Raw genomic sequence first — 20,583 nt, forward strand, 5'->3', positions numbered from 1 at the left:
ATTTAAATTTCCTTAAAAAAAAAAAAAACTATAATTTAATTTTCTTAAGAAGACCATGGAAAATAGAACATCGACATCTTAACTCTTAATTAGCCAGGAATACATCCACGTATCTTCGCAGAAGGCATGCTATTACAACGACATTTATGATTGGTTTTCATGGCTTAAACCCGTAGTTGATGAGGAGTAGCAAACCATTTGCCAAGCTAACTTGCACATATAAGCCTCATTGTACATTGAAACCTCAATCCACCTTCAGTTTTTAGTATAGATAATGTCCTAAGAAATTAAGTTCCTGCAAATTCTTTCAGCCATTTTACATATTAACACGAAGAGGAATTGTTTGCATATTGTAGCCTGGAATATTGCAATTGTGGCAAAGTAATTCTTCCAGATAAAGCATTCTGGAAAAAGATAAATGTATTACATTGCACAAGATGAAATCTGCAACTAATCTAAGCTGGCTCCTAATCTTCTACTAACAGAGTGGAAACAAATGCAAAATTGCAAACTCAGCTCAGCTATAAACAAATTCTACATTAATGATAGATTCTTACATGTTGTGTTAAGTTTTACTCTCATGTATTCTTCTGATTTAGATGACTGTGAACTTTGAAGATATATTGTGGAAGAATATAAAAATGTAGTACATTACTAACAGAGTGCGAAATATGTAAAGTTGCAAAATCTCTCCCTCGGTTATAATCTCCCTGTCATTTGTTACATGTGTTTATGTTGTTTAGTTGATCTTTCTATTATTTTTCTTAGGGTTATTTTATTTTACATATTTGTAACCGCACTTCTTTCATTAGTATAGAATATATGAGATAATCAGTACAAGAGTACTGATTCAAATTTAGAGTTGCATTCATTTGTTGAGCAAGTAAACATGATAGGACTATATATAGGATAATCTTTTCAAACAACTGCCGCTGCTAAAGAAGGCTGAAATTGATCCAATAAGATCAGTTTGATTAGAGACAATTATTTACAATTTGAATCTCAACAAATTTGAATCAATTTCTGATCCATTAACTTTACGGGGACCGTCCATAACTTTAATCTTGTCTAGAATCTCAACAAAACTCGCTGGTGGCAGAGGTTTTGTTAGAATGTCAGCTAGTTCATGCTCGGTATAAAATCGATATATTTGTCCTTGAGAGATTTAGATATTGGAGAGTTCCAATAATTCTCTGGAATTGTGTGACATTTTTAGATATTGATCCGACTTGGTATTGAAGTCTAGTAGTGGAGGATGGTTTCAGCCCCTCCATATCAAATTTCTGCAATGTTTAAGAAATAGACCCACTTGAGTTTATGTTGACAAATATAATGTCCCTATCATGTTTCATTGATATTATTTTTATGATTCTCATATTTCTCTGCAATTACTCTGCTGTAAGACTGTGTCAGTATTGTCAATTGTCATAAAATAACGATCTTTTTAGGTGACAGGAACGTTAAAAAAAAACTAATTCCACCTGTCATGTGCTGGAATTCAGTTAGACAAATACATTTTTTGGGTTCTAACTGATCTAGAGGAGACCATTCTGATGGTCTGGTCGGTGATATCAGATCTGCTATGGAAGATGCGAACTTGCCGGAACGGAACTGAATGGAGTAAAGGCCTACGACTGCGCGCTACCGATAAAAAGAAAATCAGAACAAACACATGGGTAGTGATTGAAAAGATTGATTAGAGAGTTAGTTAGGGAGTAAGGATGTTAGTTTCTTCATATGTAGGTATATCATTTCTATTCTTACAATCTCTCAATTGTAAAGACTCCTCATGAGCATTATGCTTACAATCTCTCAATTGTATGGGACCTTGATACACGGCGTCCTCTGATTCATTCTTTTTTCTGTATTTAATGGCCGAAGAAGATATAGGACCTACCAACGCCTTATGCTATTACTTTTAGGGACCATAAGAAAAGAAGACTTCAATATATTAAGATTTGCAGTTTACACAAAAGAACTAATTACATCTATGCATTGTTATAATTTTGTATTATTTTGGATTTTGTTTTTTTAGGGCCACTAGAAATCTTGGTTTGATGGTTTACATATGAAAAAGAACTTCAATATGTTTCTTACATGATTAGAAATGTATCATCATGTTTCTTACTGAGCATCATATATTATACAGAAGCTCGTAAAATTTTGAGCACACTGTTCCACTACAATCATAATCTAACTAAAAGGCATCTTAAGGCTCTCACGTTTAATATATGTTTGAACAAATCTCTCTTCACTCTTTAAATCATCTCATACAATATATATTGAATTTCTTCAGTTCACTTTATCAACTTAAAATGCATCATAAGAGTATGTATCTAAATTAATAGATATATTCTGGGGCACACATTGAAACTGAATTAGATTAAAGAAAAACACCAAGATATGTATGATGAACATAAAGAAATAAATAAAGATAGAAATAAAACCACTCTACTTAGGTTATTGTGTTGAGCACCATTGTATTAAGACAAGAGCATTACACATCAATCATCCTGTCAAATTGATCCTGGATTAAGTCAGGGTATTGAAATTGGTGCCAGATTTGTTTCCTCATCTTCCATGCTGATATTATATTTTCTGCACCCATTGTACAATATAAGTCTAAAATCATGTTTGATATAGTAAGGAAAAAAATAGGAATTCATTGAATTCAATTACCACAAATTGTTGGTTCTACATCAGATTGCAATATGAAATTCAATGCAAATTCAGGAATGTGAGCTATCTTATGCCAATCTTCACCTATTCCTCTCTTGCACCGTTTCTCCAACATTGGGCAACGAGCAATAATTAACAATTGCAAGTTTCGGAGTTGCTGAAAGTTGTCTGGCAGTGAACTTAACTTTGGAAACCCTTCGATTTTTAATACTTGAAGAGTAGACATGGCACCCAACCTGTCCGGCAAGGATGTTAGGGAAGGAAAATCAGTCAGAGACAATTTTTGCAGCGAGGGGATGCCTTCTAAGCTTTCTAGTATGTTTTCATTACACCCCGACACTTTCAGTTGGCAAAGGGATGTTTTACTGTTCATGTTACATGGAAAATCAAACTGTGGACAGAAAGTAATTTCAAGTATCTCAAGACGGGTTAGGTGTCTCATACCCTCAGACAAGCATTTTAATTTGCGGCATTCCCTAACGACCAAAGTACGAAGAGAAGTCAAACCTTGCAACAAGTGCTCCGGTAATGAATCCATTTCACGACAAAGTTCAATTTTAAGGGATTCTAAAGTACTAAAAGTACCAAGTTCAGCTGGTAATTCCTTGAGTTTGGCGATGTTTCTTATGTGAAGTGACTTAAGATTTCCAAGAATTCCCCGTGAAGAGGAAGCCAGGTCTTCATTGCAATTGTTGTAAAAAATAGACTTCAATAACTTTTCATTTCCTCCACTAGCAGAAAGTGACTCGATAAATGGAAGGGACGGCAATGCAAGTTTGGGGACATCTGTTATATCTAAGTTTAAAAGTTGGGGTAGCATCACAACTCCTTCGACTTCCAACACCCTCTCTAAATTTGGTAAGTCTCTCAAAGTCAGTTTTTTCAATGACGTAAAAGCCTTCTCAGTCCCAAGTTCATATAAGTCATCGTCAATGTATTTTATATCTCTCATTCCAGATACAAAAAGAGTAGTTAAACATGGTAGTTTACCAAATGGAGGATGCTGCCTGCAATTTTTACAGTCATAGAGAATAATATCAACTAAGCCTTTTAGAATAGAAGTATTTCTCATCCAAGGAGGAAAATTTGTTCCCCCATAACCATTCACACCAAAACTCTTAAGACCTGAATGAGGTTCAAGAGCTTCCAGTACTCTCTCAGCATCAACACCGCTAACATGTGAATTAGCATAACCACCCCATGACAAATATAAGCGATTTAAGTCATTCTTGCCAATCAAATTTGCCACTCTGGCATCCTTTTCATTCGAAACATTCTCAAGGCCTTTGATGTGTAGCTTGCCTCCTAATTGTAAGTTGCGTAGCTCTCCTAAACCAAACCCAGTTTTTGAACCAACAATGAAAATGGTCAATGTTTTCAGACATGTTAACTCACCAATTCTAAAAGGAGTTGATACAAAGGACCGGCAATCTTCAATCACAATATGTCTAAGTTGCTGCAATTGTGTAAATCGTTTGGGAAAACTAGAAAGATAATCACAATTGTCAAGTTTTAGTGTTTGCAATTTCTGTAGCCTACAAACAGACCCAGGCAAGGTTGTGATATCACTTCGGTAAAGTTCCAAGTACCTCAAATGCATTAAATTCTTCAATGCCGATAGTTGATAAGAACTTGTACGTAAGGCTCGGAGTGGAGTGATCGATGGAAACCCATATAAATTTTCGAAGGGTGAATTATACTCAAGAAAGGTTCGCAAGGATTCAATTTGTTTGAAGGGAATCATGCTGTAGTCAAAATTTTCTTTAGTATCAAAGCAACTTATATGGTGAACTCTAACTGAAGGATCAGACAAGTTTGAAACCTCGGAAACCTCACATTCTTCTCCCATAATAGACTGGGCTAAATCATGGATTAAATCATGCATTTTGAATGTAATGTTACCTACAAAATCTGATTTAACTTCTTGAAAAAATGACCTTTGGTATAATTCATTCCATACCTCATTACCAACATGCTCCATCTGTAAGTTTCCTCTAGATGTAAGAAGTCCATTAGCCATCCAAAGTTGAATAAGATGTTGCTTCACCATTTCAAAATCTTTAGGAAAAACAGCACAAAATGTAAAACATGGCCTCAATGACAATTTCAAATTAAAGTAGCCTAGTCTCAAAGCAGACATGATAGGATCATTCTCGGTTAAATCCCAAAAATCACTTTCCACTACAGAGCGCCATTGATATTCCTTGTTTTTAAAGCGCAAAAGGCTTCCCAATACTTTAGCAGCAAGAGGTGAACCCACACATTTTCTAACTATCTCCATTCCTATTGCTACAAGCTCTGCGTGCTCTTCCCCATTTGGTCTAAAAGCATGTTGTTTAAATAATGACCAAATGTCGTCATCATATAAACCCATCAAATGATGCGCAGGGCAAGTTCCCATGATGGATGCAACAATCTCAAGTCGTGTTGTGACTAAAATAGACGCACCTTTCATTGTATTTCCACTCTTCAAAAAATACTTCAACTTATCCCATTTTACTTGTTCTTCATTCCACACATCATCCAGTACAAGTAAATACCTTTTGCATTGTAAAACTTCTTGAACTTTTTTTGGATTGATTCCAAAGACATGAGATTCGGATTTTGTCCTGTTACAGATTCTATGATAGAGTGTAGGATTTTCTTCATGCTGAAATCATCTGAAACAAACCCATATTTTCAAGTCAAAATGGGTTGTTACGCTTTCATCGTTCTAGACCTATTGAGCAAGTGTTGTTTTTCCATATCCACCTAGGCCAACAATGGAATAGACAGAGAGATCTTCACTGTTACTTGCATGCCTTACAAGATACTCAACAATTTGTTCTTTATCTTTGTCTCTTCCATATACTTTGGATTCAGTGATGACCGAGGTAGTTTGGCGCCACTCCTCATCTTCTGGTAGGCGCTCCATGACCCCCACATGTAATTCGAACTTGATCCTATCTTCAGCAATAACATCAATTTTTTTAGCAACCTCTTTCATCCTCTTTGCTATTCCACAACGAGCCAAAATCTTCTTCGGATGGAAACGAGTGATCCACTTGTTGTCTCCATGTTCTTTTGATTTAATTGAACATTCATCCAAAATATCATCAAGAACATGAGCAACATCAGCCAGTTTCTGCAGCCAATCTTTCACAGCACGGCTTGTTATTTGCTTCTCTTCAGCATCTTGAAGGACAGCCCGAATTGCCGTGAGATTTTCACATAGTTTCTGGGTCAATTCTCCAACACCTAAAAAGGATGCAAGCTCCTCTCGAACAAAAGATCCGAGATTTTCAATCACGATTCCAAGTAAAGTGTCAGCCATTTTGCAGGTATGAGAACAGAAATGAATCAAAGTTTGGAAGATGACTGTACTAATAATAGTTCTGGTTTAACTTTTCAAAGCTGTGTCCTCTAAAAATAGTAATTAGTACTATAATATCATTGTAATACTAATAACATATTACAAGTTGTGAAGGTGCGTGACAATATGAGTGAGGAAAAGAACAAAATTGGGAATCTTTTCATATGAAACATCATGTGCGTTTATTTGTTCAATGAGTAGAAAAATTGTTTACTTTCAAATGTATGCCTTAATTATTGGTAACTGTTCTCATTATTTTCAAAGGTTGACTCCGCTAAACAATGATAATTAGTTTTTATTATTCTCTGGTGTAATTGAGAATGTTACAAATGAGCTCTATTTATAGGGAAATAGAATAGCTCATGGACTAAGCCCAATGATCTAGTAGTATAGCCCACTAACCCATTTGCTATTTGGACATCCACTATTAATATTTATAACAAATATTATGATAATTGATTATGATCATTGTAAATTTTAATAATCGGCATGGCATGGTCACTACAATAATCATTAAATGTATCAAAATCGCTAACACATTAATAATTTTATGGATTGAATTGATCAATGGAAAATATATATTCCAGTATTAAATTGACTATCTAAAAACAAATTTGAGGATTAAAATGACTAATAAGAGACATGTATTTACAATTTCAATACACCGAGAGACTAATGTGACAACGAATTACATTTTCAGAAGCAAAATAGTGGTTTGGCCATGTATAATAATACTATAATACATAATTTAACATTTTTAAGCTGATAAGGGGGTTTGCCCATGTGCAGACCTTCCTCTCAATTCACGTCAAACTTGTTTAATGTCAGTGGATACACAAAACAATTACTATTTTTTTATTGAGGGAATAAACAATTACAATTTCAATTTAGGGTTTTACATGATGACTTTGATTTTAGCCGCAATGAAAACACTGCAAGTGAGCCAAAAGAATAATATTATTTTTTGATTTTTGATTAAAATGAGAGAATAGGCCAGGCAGCTCGTCAGTGGCCTGTGACTCGGCCTACTGAAAGCTCGGCCCGGCCTAACTCGTTTAATAAATAAGTCAAGCATGAGCTTTTTAAAAAGCCTATTAATTTAAATGGGCTAGGCTTATACTTATAAAAAAGTCTATCAGACCTATCAGGCTGACCCGAATATGAGTATATTACATTTTTTCTACATTTATTATTTATGTAGTAACACAAAAAAAAAAAAAAAAAAAAAAAAACAGTTCCTTCAATTTCTCATATTAAGTTGGTGATTTTAAGCCTACCAGGAGTATTTGATTTGATAATATTCTACAATTTTTTATTTTCTTAGTTGTCATTAATTGCACCAGGAGTGCAGCAACAGGAGTTTCATTTCACTTCCCAGAAAGACGTATTCCAATGTGGTTTGATCACCAAGTCTATGGTCATGATGCACTAATTACTTTCTGGTTTCGTCAAAAGATCCCTGCAATAACTCTATGACTTCTCGTTCAATCCGTCACATTTGATGAAATTATTCATCCCATGTTTATCATCAAAGGAAACAGAAAAACAGATGTATTCAAGCTAAATTTCAAAGACAGTGACCATGTACACAATAAACTAGCATATCATACAATAATTTTTATATAAAACAGATAACATTCAAATTAACAGAGGTTATTTTAGAACACAAGAATTGAATTGTGTCGGGTGTACACTATCAAGTCTCCGAAACAAACATTTATCGACAAAATAGGGATCAGTGTATTCAAACAAGGAACCATATCAACAGATCTTTACTCACCTCCTTGCTGGTTTAGAAATGGATCTTTTGGCTGTCTTTGTCAATTCTCTCGTTGATGTGGTAGATTCATTACCTGAAGTCTGCACTTGAGTTTTAGATGAACCTTTGATAGTAATGACAGACAACGACGGAACAAATTAGAGGTAACATTTTCATTACTTGAAGTCCGTGACATTTTAGTAGAACATAGCGCAGGTGAGTAAAATTTTCCTTATTCTCGTATCATTCTCGTATTACTTTGCTGTAACTCCATATCAGTATTGTCTATTGTCATAAACAGCAGGCGTAGCAATATCTGAATGTCATTGCATTGTGTTTTTTAGTAGCGGCCAGATAGTGGCTTCTGATAAATGCAAATGCTGATGCAGGGTTATAAATTTAAGTTCCTATATGCTGATAGCGGCCAGATAGTTGCACAGTTTGTTCTAAATCAATGCACCAGTTCTCCCATTCTATCCTCCACAAAAATGTGTTGCCTCTGCTTACTTACATTATAATAATAACTTGTAGCATATATGTTCTACTGAGTATTGCTCAGTTCTCCCATTCTATCCTCCACAAAAATGTGTAGCCTCTGCTTACTTACATTATAATAATAACTTGTAGCATATATGTTCTACTGAGTATTGCTCAGTTCTCCCATTCTATCCTCCACAAAAATACAGGAAAATGCAATCCAGGACATGTAGCATCATCTGGGAAAATCACTTCAAATGAGAAAGATGGAACAAGATCGAGCTGTTAAAGTATATCCTTATGAAAGCAACATAACTCTGTCGGTTTTGGTAATCCACGAAAAATCTCCTAAAACAAATATTCAACTTGAATCCCAGCAATTTTTGTCTATCTCCAGAATTGTGAGGTTTTCAGCTAACTACATTTTGTATGTTCAAAAAGAAATGAAGAGAAAAGAAACCATAAAACTGTTCTGCTCTAACCACAAATGATTGAATGACTAATTATAAGAAATTACAACAATTGTTACACGGTTTTAATTTCGGAGGTGTTAAAACTGCCTCTATATCAAGCGTTGCGTAGCAGACCTTAGGTGTTATGCAAAACTGCCATTATAAACAATTTGACTCCAAAGGCTAGTCCTGACAAGAATCAGTTTGACTCCTGAGGTAAGTCTATGTTACTGAACCATTTTCATATTATTCATTACTTCTGATGCACGGCTGTATATGTAAATTTCAGCTCCCAGCAGCAATTACTTCAACTGCAAGCTAACTTGGTTGGACGGTTAATATCCTGCACTTCTGTGAGAACTATTATGAAGGGTGTTTTTGTGATTTTTCTTTTTCCTTCTCAGTAAGATAATTGGATAACATTAAGAACCTCTGACTTAAATTTTCATATTTTCTTAAATTAAATTATTAGTCTTAAATGACACATGTATTTTTACTTGTAGAATACTTCACCAATGTTTATTGCATGAATAAATTGCAGAGAATACAAAAGGTATTGCAAGTTGCAACTCAATTCAACACGACACTATTACATAATAGATAAATGACATCACCACACATATAACAAAGATACACACTATATTTACTAGAAGACAGTTTCTCTTCGCCATCAACATCTCTTAATTTGTGAGAAATCATGTCTTTTGCACGTCTGGGTTGTACAATCAAGACAAATCAAATGTTTTGAGACATATTGGGAGATCATGTTCCTAGATCACAATGCAAATAATTCACAAACGATCCATAAAAGAGGAGAAACCATTCATCTTCATAGAGAGGGTCTTTGACTGCACACCTTAATCTGATTAACTACCAACGCACTATAGAGTACCCTTTAATGAAGATGGCACCTATATCATCAAAGATAACTTATGAGTTATGAACATATATGGCTTACATTATCATCAAAGATAGATAGATACAACTTACAAGTGCTGTATAAAAACATATGCTTATTTTAATGGAAGTAAGAAAAAATTCCTTTAAACTCATCAAAATTACTAAAAACACGTTATTTAAGAAACTGGAGACTAAAAATGAACAGTATTTCTATAGGAATTATATGTAAAAAAATATATTTTTAGATACTATACTTATATATTATGATGACTATTTGCTGTTAAATGTAAGCATATATGAGATGTCTAAAGTTAAAGTATTATTACCAGTTAACCATTTATCCCCCATCTGCATTTGACGTAAATTTTATCCATCAAATTGTTCATGAACTTGAAATAAGCATGTCTCCAGGAACGCTTGATTAGGATTGAGCCAAATACACCCCAGAAACCTATGATAAATCCGAATGTCAGACTGATGTAAAATCCACGATTGAGAAGAAAATCTTCATCGCCTTGAGTTTCAACTTTTGGCTCATGTGATGGCTCCCCTTGAGCACACAATTTTACTAGTGGTGGACCACAAAGATCAAGATTATCTTCGTAAAATGAGGCATTGAAACTTTGTAGTTGTGTACTCGTTGGAATTTCCCCAGATAATTGATTATGTGACAAATCTAACATACCAATCCGATCTATTTGGGAAAGACTAGAAGGAATTGAACCAAGCAACTTGTTTCGGGACAAATCAAGAAAGTCAAGTGATGTTAGCTTTCCAATATTTGAAGGAATTTTCCCTGTGAAGTTGTTTCTTGATAAATTCAATGAGATCAATTGAATCAAGTTTGCTATTTCAGGTGGAATCTCTCCTGAAAAGTGATTGCTTGAGAGATCTATGCTTTTTAGAAGAAACAAGCCATTGTTGCTGAACTCTTGTTCTACACCTTTCCATGTCAAGAATGCATTCAATTCGTTGAACAGTTGTTCTACACCTTTCCATGTCAAGAATGCATTCAATTCATAGTCTTCTTCAAAACTAGTAGATCCCTTGTTGATACTAGAAGAATGACCAGTAAAACCATCTAGTGAAGCTTTTTTAGTCATTGAAGTGAAATTTTTAATGCATTTCGGAATCTGCCCAGAGAGATTGTTTAATGAGAGATCAAAGAGTTGAATGTTTTGTAGATAGCAAAGTTCAAATGGTAAACTTCCAAAGAAGTGATTCCTTCCTAAGCTTAAAACTTGCAGCTCTATTAATTCGCTTCCAATCCAATAAGGGATAGGTCCTTCTAATCTATTTTCTCTCAAATCAAGCATAACTAACTCTGTGCAGTTCATTAAGGAGGAAGGGATCTCCTCTGTTAAGCTATTGTTCCTCAACAGTAATGCTTGCAGTTCTACAAGTGATCCCATTGAAGTAGGAATCTTCCCTGAAAAATTGTTGTGGCTCAAATCTAGATAAACTAAGGACTTGAAATTACTCCAACAATCTGGAACTCGTCCAGATAAATGATTATTAGAAAGGTCAAATTGACCTAACACTGCATTTATACCATTTTCACATAAAAATGGAATAGAATCAGAGAATTTATTTTTGGACAGATCAATAACCATGGAACCTTGGAGAAATGGTGGAACGGGCCCTTCCAATTTATTTGATGAAAAATATAAATAAGAACAACGATTTTTGACTTGAAGATTTGGAATTGATCCTTTGAGATTATTGTTTGAAACGTTGATTTTGTTGCACTCTTGTGATGAGAGTATAGCCCAAAACCCCTCTGGAACATTATCTGAAATTCCAGCATTTGAAATATCAAGATCCTGCAGGTATTTTTGTGTCTGAATCCATTTAGGAAATGTAGGACCAAGTTTGCATGATCTCAATTCTATATTGTACAGCTGAAAAGGTGGCACCCAATTTTGGGTAAATCTCAATGCTAGTGAATTGTCAGACAAGTCTAATTCCTTTAACATTGACATACCAGAAAAATGGAAGTCAGAGATCACACCACTTAAAGAGTTCGAACATATTTTCAGTGTCCTTAGTGTAGTTGGAAATCGAATATCTTTAAATATCTTCCCGTTTAGTCTATTTTCAGAAATATCAAATATTTCCAAAGATGAGAATATTGAGAGATCAGGTAGTGTGCCATTGATTTGATTCATGCTTAGGTATAATTCTTGGAGTGAGTATCTAGCACATCTAGATACGTGATTAATTAATACTTGAAGCTCACCACTGAAACTGTTATTGGACAGATGCAATGATTTCAACTTACAAGCATTTATCCAAAATGATTTCGGAATCCCCCCTTCTAAAGAGTTTGATTCAATGGATAACTGTTCCAACTGAAATGGCAAGCTACTACCTTCAGGAATCTGTCCACTCAACTTATTATCAGAAAGGTCCAATGTTTTCAATGATGTGAATGCGGAAAGGTCGGGTAGTGTTCCAGTGATTCCATTAACACGGAGGTCTAACACTTGAAGTGAGTTTCTAACACAACCACTAGACAAAATTTGAAGAATTGTTTGAAGGTCTTCTGTGAAATTGTTTCGAAGCAGTTTTAAAGAACGTAAGGCGCATAAATTCATGAAAGATTTAAATGCCACACCCTTCAATTTATTATTTGATATGTCAAGTACCTGAAGCGAGTTCATCACTGTGCCATAACCATGTGATAGGGGAGGCTCCAAGGGGTTGTTAGAAAGGTCAAGCTCAACAAGATTGGAACTTATGTTTGACAATGACTGGAATATCATGAATGATGTGAAGTTGTTACCAGATAATCTTAGTTCTCTCAATTTTGGAAGACTACAGGAAAAATCATTTGATGGGAGATCCACCATTTGATTAAAACTAAGGTCAAGCTCAACAAGATTGGCACTTATGTTTGACACCCATTGGAATATCAAGGATGACGCAAAGTTGTTAAAAGAGAGATCAAGGATAGAAAGAGAAGTGGAAAAGTTGATCTTGGATTGACTCAAGGAATGGATAAAATGATCAGAAAGGCCACAACCACTTAAACTTAGTTCTCTCAGTTTTGGTAACTTACCAACCATTTGCAACCAACTATTGGATTTATTATGATTAGATATTGACAACATGTGAAGATGGGTTAAAGAAGTAAGATTAGACAACCACTGACCTCCTTTGTGATCCCTGTTGTCAATAGTCAGAGCACTATCACCCTGTTCATCTCCAAGATAAAGCTCTTGTAGGTTTGTAAGCTTTCCAAGTTGAGATGGAATGCTTCCTTCCAAATCATTGTAGCTGAGATCAAGAAATTGCAAGTTGGAGAGTTTTCCAAGTTGAGATGGAATGCTTCCTTCCAAACCATTCCAGCTGAGATCAAGAAATTGCAAGTTGGAGAGATTTCCAAGTTGAGATGGAATGCTTCCTTCCAAATCATTGTAGCTGAGATCAAGAAATTGCAAGTTGGAGAGTTTTCCAAGTTGAGATGGAATGCTTCCTTCCAAACCATTCCAGCTGAGATCAAGAAATTGCAAGTTGGAGAGATTTCCAAGTTGACATGGAATGCTTCCTTCCAAATCATTGTGGCTGAGATCAAGAAATTGCAAGTTGGAGAGATTCCCAAGTTGATGAGGAATCAAACCATATAGATGATAATTCCTTGAAAGATTCAAGTATTTCAAATGTGAAAGAGACTCCAATGGAATAGGAATCTGTCCTCCAAAAATGCAATCAGAAAGATCAAGGTATCTTAGGTTTCTTAGAGATCCAAAGAAACCTGGGATATCATTGCGTTCAAAATCATTTCCACGAAGGTTCAAATACTTCAATTGCTGCAACTCCATCAGTGACTTGTGGATATCACCACTCATATAATAATAATAATCATCATTATACTCAGCATGAAGGTCAAGCATAAGTACATGACCAGTGTTATTGCTGCAACCAATTCCCTTCCATTGGCAGCAATCTGCAGTCGTCCAAGATGACAACATGTTGCCATATACATCAGTAAGGGCAGCCTTGAATTGAAGAAGTGCCAGCCTCTCACTTTGTATGCACCTAACAACCTCTTTTGAACAAACAAGGTTTGCTTGCAACACCAAACAGATGAGAACTATTGTTTGAATCAATTTCAAACAAAGTAAATTCATAATTGACATTGTGGTCATCATGACTAATTATGTTATGTATGAAGATATGTATGTAATTTGATTGATTGTTGTGTGTACTTAATTGCATTCCCAATAGCTGAATTTATAATTATTACATTGTGGTCATGATTCATTGTTGCCAAGAACCATAAGGGGAAAAAGGAGAGGAGTAAGGATAACGTAGAAGACTTCAGAGTCTTTCACAAAAAACAAAACAAATGAAATACAATCACCCATAATTAATAATAAAATGATTCTTCGATTTTTCCTTTGTAATTTTTTGGTCTGATTTATGTTATATGATATACAGTATTTTTACCTCGCAGCACCATTAACGATTAAGTCATCAGTTATAAAAATCAAATGGATAATTTGTGCTCACATCACTCAATAGGATTTCGTGGAGGGTCCCTCAAAAAAAAAAAAAAAGGATTTCGTGGAGGGGTAAATAATACTATTTTTCTGTTAAGTTTTGAAAAACCAAACTAACTCATCCAAATTAGTATGAATCGAATATATTACACATATAGTAAGCGAATAAAATATCTTTCTGTTAATAAGATAATAATTTAACTCTTTTTAACAATTGAGCAAAATACTCCTCCTTTCACATAAAACAACAGTTATTCATTTTTTTAAAATTACCCACGTAAGAGCAAGCCACATAACAAACAAAAGTGGCTCACTGAAAAAAAATATCAAATCATTCTCACACTAAGAATAAATGTAAATTGCGTAAATAGATTATAGAACACACATACATTAATTAATATTTTTTATTAAAAAACATTATTTAACGTTTATATATATATATATATATATATATATATATATATATATGTATATATATATGTATATATGTATAATTTGTGTTACATAAAACGTTTTTGAAATGGTGTCCTATATTGTACCAATATATAAAGGTAATACATCAAAAATTTGGGCTAGACTTTTCTTTCATTTTTACCCTTTTTTTAAATTATGTTATTATTTTTATAATATTATCTAAAATAACAATTCAAAAATTAGTTAAATTTCGTTAAAATATGAACAAACCACAACAATAAGAGAAATAAAATTATAAACTTCAAAAAAATCTTATTAACAGAAAGATATTTTATTCGCTTACTATATGTGTAATATATTCGATTCATACTAATTTGGATATGTGTAATATATTCTATTCATACTAATTTGGATGAGTTAGTTTGGTTTTTCAATACTTAACAAAAAAATAGACAATGATTAGTATTATTTACCCCTCCACGAAATCCATTTTTTTTTAGGGACCCTCCACGAAATCCTATTGAGTGATGTGAGCACAAATTATCCATTTTCTAATTACTCTCATTAACAAATATTATTTTCAATCATATGCAAAGAATTATGAGCAAAATCCGTAGCAACATGACTTTGAAACAAGAGAAAGGATTAAGCTACCATAAATGATAGCTAAAAGCAAAATTAATCTTTTTGATTTTCTTCCCATACAAATCATGTTCTAATAAGGTTTCATAACAGCCTCTTTGTGCCAAAACAGAAGACCTTAGTAACATCCTGGTGGTACTAGTTTTAAATCTCCCTTAAATTTTAATCAAATAGAAAAACAATCCCTTTACTATTAACACCGTTAATTTTCCGTCGAACTATTTTTATTTTTTTCTTTAGAAAATTTTCTGTTAACTTTTAACGAGATTCTTCAATTGGTAAAAGACAAACCTTCTTTTTTGTTGATTCTTTATATTTATGCAGATGATTTAGAAAAATTCACGAATAATGCCTTGACTCGCCTCCTTGATGGCTTAGAAGTGGATCTTTTGGCTGTCTTTATCGATTCTCATGTTGATTTGGAAAGAAAAAAAAAACGACTTTAGAGTCTTTCATAAAAAACAAAACATGGAGACTTGAAAAAATATCACGTATTTTTTATGGTCCTAATAATTACTTAGAAATTATAATTGTTCTGGTCCTAATAATTATCACACAGATTATCACATATATACTTTTTGTGGTCCTAATTACTTAAAAATTATAATTTTTGGTCCTAATAATAATCACGTATATACCTAGAAATTACGCAAATATCAATGTATTGTTTGTGGTCCTAATCACTTGGAAAGTTATGTATCAATAGGTGAAGCAATCCTCTTTTATATATGGTCCTAATAATTACTTAAAATAAAAATGATAATTTTTCTGTTAGCAGATATTCTTACGTATTTTTCGTAAAAAAAAAATTCGTATTTCTCAACAAAAAATTGAGTCATTGTAAAAGTAGATATTTTTCTGTCATTTAATTTTGCAAAAAATATTAAATGATATTTTTGTCAGGACAAACATAATATGATTATTTAAAGTGAGAAAATATTACTAGTCATTTTTAGATTTCTCTAATAAGGTTTTGATATAGGTCCCCCTCATTTTTCGTATATCTTTTCTTTTTAATATGTTTTGGTGTGGCAATTTTTTTTTTTTTTACCAAAGCAAAATTAACTATCATTTATCAACCATTGTTTAATACAAGAAGGATAAGAATCAAAAATACGGTGACTAGCCCAAGAACAGGCCGCCCTAGCTAAAGTATGAGCAACCATGTTCGCTTTTCTCCTAATAAACCTCCCCTCGAAGTTGGAATGTAAAGATAACTGATAAATAATACTTGAAACAATAACACAGAATTCTGAATCACGGTGTGGCAATGTTTTAATTGCCCACTTTTGCTTAAAAAAAATACTATATAAAGTGTGAAAATATTACTAGTAATTTTTATTTTAACAAGCTAAAATAAAATTTATATATCATGAAAAAAAAAAGTACAAGGATTGAACAAGAGAGTCTTCCAACATTAACATGAACAAAAAAAGAATCAAAGCTACTAAAAGGTTAAACCTGCCACAATAAACGTATTAAGCCACCAATTGTGAAAATGAAAAGCTAAACAAGTATACTTAACTTTCAACTACCACAACGATAACAATTTAACTCTTTCCCGAAGTTGAGCAATAGACACTTCCTTTTGCTTAAAACAACAATTATTCCTTTCTTTTCAAATTATCCACACACTAGCAAGCGTACACAACAAAAATCTTGGTCCGTAATGAATTATAAAATTTTGCCAGAGTGCCAAAATGAAGACTGTGATACAACAAACAAAAATGGCTCACTGAAAAAATACCAAATCATTGATGCATTAAAATCCAAAGCTTTCGAGAAAAGTTGCAACCTAAGAATAAGTGATTCACAATTTTCGCATCCCCTAAAAATAAATGATAGTAACATAAATGTAAACTAGTAAAAAAAAACCGTGCTGACGCACGGGTATAGTAAAAATATTAATCATATAATTTTTTATGAATATATTAATTAGGATATATGGAATATATATATATATATATATATATATATATATATATATATATATATATATATATATCGTTCACAAATATTGATTCCATATTTTTTTTATATTTATCATTCACAGATATTGGTCCCATGTTTTTTATATTTATCATTTACAAATCTTGCTCCCGTGTTTTTTTTAATTTATAAGTGTAATATCCTGCCTGTCAGTGTCAGAATATTACTGTCGATCGTGCCATAAGACTAATATAAAGGAAAGTAAGTTATGGAGAATATTATTAAGTGGTGACAGTCAAATACGAGCTAAGCCTCAGAGTCGTATTTAACACGCTTAAGACAAAGGGTATTTTGGTAATTGCGCGGAAAAAGGGGTATTTAAGTAATTTGGACCCAAAAATATCACATTTTCCATAATCTTTCTCTCTCTAGGTTTTTGGAATTGGGGATTGCTCTACCTTCTCTCTTCTCTCACGACCATTCCCTCTTCTCTTCTACATCTATTCTTTCAAAATTTTCCTCCTCTTCCATGACAAGTTTATACTAAGTTCCATCCTGATCTTATAAGTTTATGGAAGCTTGGTTTATTTGATTTCTCCACTTAAGAGATTCAAGTTAAGGTTTTGATTAAGTTAGAAGTTGAAGCATGAACTTGTTCAAGCTATGATTCCTTCATGGTTAAGAAACGAAGGGAAAAATGGTTTGAAGAATGGATTGAAGAGCTAGGGTTTGAAGCTTGGGAGTGTAAAGCTTGAAGAAATCAAGCTTAGGTCAAGGTGAGTTCCTTAGATAGTTCCCACCCTTGGGATTATGTGTTTAAGCTTGCAAGAAAACTATATAATTTTTCTAGGGTTTATGTGTAGAATGTTAACCCATTTCATGCCATGCATCTTTATACTTGTGAATACTTGTTCAATTGTTGTTTTATAAGTTCTATATGACTTCTAGTACCATAATATGTCTTGGGATGTTTTGTATTGAGGTTTTTGGATCAAAAACTCCATTTTTGCAGGTCTAGACTGTCACAACTCGCCACGGCGAGCAAACAGCTTGCCTAGGCGAGCAAAGCACTCACCCTGGAGTGCTACTCGCCACCAACTCGCAACGGCGAGTAAGTGAACTCGCAACGGCGAGTGAGTGAGCTCGCAATGGCGAGCTACAGGGTGACATCACTCTGTTTGCTCGCTCCATGCCCTTTTTAACGCACTTCGGTCCAGTTTCTTCGAGCATTCTTTTGCAGTAATAAACCCCTCAATACATGACTCCAAGGCATGGTTTTTAAACATGTTTTCTTGGTCATTTAACAAGTATTTGTAGTGTATAATTAAGTATGGCGTAAGAGAGTTATGGCATGAGTTTAACGGGTAGCAAGCAATAGCTAACGCGGGAATGACTAGAGCCTCGACATAGTGGTCGAGAACTAGAATGATAGCAAGAATCACTAGGGTAATTAGGAGCGAAGTATTTATCTTCGCACATGATTATGATAGACATAGCAAGCATTAAGTCGTGGATAGGATAGATATCTCTCCACCATGTTATGAATGAACAAGTATGAACATTTACCGTTAATCGGATCGATCAAGGATCCGAGGTAAACATGTATGTATGGGTAGGTTTAACCTAAATTAACGACAAGATCATGGTAAGTATAAGTAGGTGGCATGTCTCTTGCTATCCACATCAGGGGGATACAAGGGGTTCTCATTATGAGAACGATTCAAGCCGTAAGGGACCCGCATGTCACCGAAACCGCAAGACTAAGATTATAACCGCATGGCGTCTTGATATCCACGCCAGGGGGATACGGGAGGTTCTCGACCTAAGGGGAACGGTTCAAGCCGCAAGGGACCCGCACGACACCGAGGGAGTCCGATGTACGTACATCGGTCATGTATGGGATTGATCTCGGGGTTACTCCACCCGGGACTATCCGTAAAATGAATCAAGATAAGAATGTTTGTTCAACGCTAACATAATGAATAATGAACTTAGACACGATTATGTATGATATGATTATGATCAAGAATGAATTCATGTATGATATGTCAAGTGCAAGTCATGACTAGGACAAGTAAAGAATGTGATGTCGATGACGTTCCTAGGTTTCCCTAATCGTCCGGCTTAGGATTGTGTCATGAACATGTTACATGAAGACCTCGATGCGTTTACCGTATCTTGGCATAGTGGTCTTAGGTTCCCTCGACCGCCATGACACATATGATGATAGTAAGCCTATAACAAGTAAGATGGAATTAAGACGGTCCTAGTATGCACAACCGTCTAAGCATGCAAGTCCCCACACACGTATAATCAACCGTCAGGTTGTAAAGTAGACACATGGTGACCGTAGGTTTCCCTTGAGGTTGCCTATAGCCTAGGATTAGGTGGAACTCACTGAGACATTATGTCTCATCCCAATCCTATTTTGTTTCAGATAAACAGGTCGGACGTCAAGTTAGATGCCGGATGGATATCTCATCAAGTGCTCGTTCGTACACGCTGAAGAATGGATATGGATTTCAAGAATGCAATTGTTATTATTTTTAGACAAAAGGTGTTGTATCGTTTTATACGAACGTGTATTGATGTATAATATTCATTCAATTATTTTTTTTATGTTGTAATTTTAATGTATCCAATACTAAAAATAACGCACGTGCTAAACTTTCTAGATATGTTTAGTATGGGTGTTACAATAAGTTACCAATTTTGGTCTCATGCTTTTTGTAAATTTATGATTCGGAAATTTTGGTTCCGTTTTTTTTTATATTTATCATTCATAAATATTTTGGTATGTATTTTTTATATTTATCATTCACAAATTTTGGTTCTGTATTTTTTATATTTATCATTCACAAATCTTAGTCCTGTGTTTTTTATATTTCTCATTCACAAATCTTGATCCCGTGTGTTTTTTTATATTTATCATTCACAGATCTTGGTCCCGTGTTTTTTTTTTAATTTATAAGTCAAAAAAAAGAAACGAAGCTACTTAAAGGTAAAATAAAGATACTTAACTTTCAACCACAAGAACGATCATAATTTAACTCTTTCGAACAATTGAGCAAACTATTCCTCCTTTTGCTTAAAACAAATTTTATTTTATTCTTTTCAAATTATGGTCTGTAATGATTTAGGAAATATTCCCAAAGCACTAAAATGAAGACTCTGTTCAACAAACAAAAGTGGCTCATAGTAGCATCCAAACCATTCCAAAGAAGTCGAAACCTAAGCATAAATGATACACAGTAACTTAAATGTAAATAGGGTAAATAGATTACAGAACACACAAACATTATTAATACTTTTATAAATATTTGTATTTGTTTTGAAAATTCCACGGTTCACGAACAATACCTTTACTGGCTTAGAAAATAGAAATGGATCTTTTAGCTGTCTTTGTCGATTCTCACGTTGATGTTGATATATTTGGAAAGAAAAAAAAAACGATGGAGACTTGGAAAATTATCA

At 33.9% G+C, this 20,583-nt stretch overlaps 1 protein-coding gene and 1 pseudogene across 3 annotated transcripts; both read right to left on the reverse strand.

Annotated features, from left to right (window-relative positions):
• Window positions 1-2,400: 2,400 nt before the first annotated feature.
• LOC146914572 (disease resistance protein RGA2-like) lies at window positions 2,401-6,080 on the reverse strand (annotated as a pseudogene). The gene is made up of 3 exons (XR_015014291.1): window positions 4,312-6,080; window positions 2,680-4,207; window positions 2,401-2,598 (listed from the first exon to the last, which is right to left on the reverse strand). The product of XR_015014291.1 is annotated as a disease resistance protein RGA2-like (transcript).
• A 2,566-nt stretch (window positions 6,081-8,646) lies between these two features.
• On the reverse strand, window positions 8,647-13,828 carry LOC146914573 (receptor-like protein EIX2). Of its 2 annotated transcripts, none has more exons than XM_085717405.1 (2): window positions 9,946-13,828; window positions 8,647-9,070 (listed from the first exon to the last, which is right to left on the reverse strand). In XM_085717405.1, exon 1 carries the CDS (start codon window positions 13,771-13,773, stop codon window positions 9,949-9,951), a length of 3,825 nt encoding a protein of 1,274 aa, XP_085573531.1. In that variant the 5' UTR covers window positions 13,774-13,828; the 3' UTR covers window positions 8,647-9,070; window positions 9,946-9,948. The 2 variants fall into 2 exon arrangements, with proteins under 2 accessions (XP_085573531.1, XP_085573530.1); XM_085717404.1 differs by lacking the exon at window positions 8,647-9,070 and adding an exon at window positions 9,210-9,630.
• Between the last annotated feature and the right edge of the window lie 6,755 nt (window positions 13,829-20,583).

Source organism: Medicago sativa, chromosome 6 (assembly GCF_051527215.1).
Source record: "Medicago sativa cultivar Bolivia chromosome 6, Bolivia_mono, whole genome shotgun sequence".
Classification (NCBI taxonomy): domain Eukaryota; kingdom Viridiplantae; phylum Streptophyta; class Magnoliopsida; order Fabales; family Fabaceae; genus Medicago; species Medicago sativa.

Coding starts and splice junctions, on each gene's coding strand:
- LOC146914573 (XM_085717405.1), bottom strand. CDS start 13,773: ATGATGACCACAATGTCAATTATGAATTTACTTTGTTTGAAATTGATT.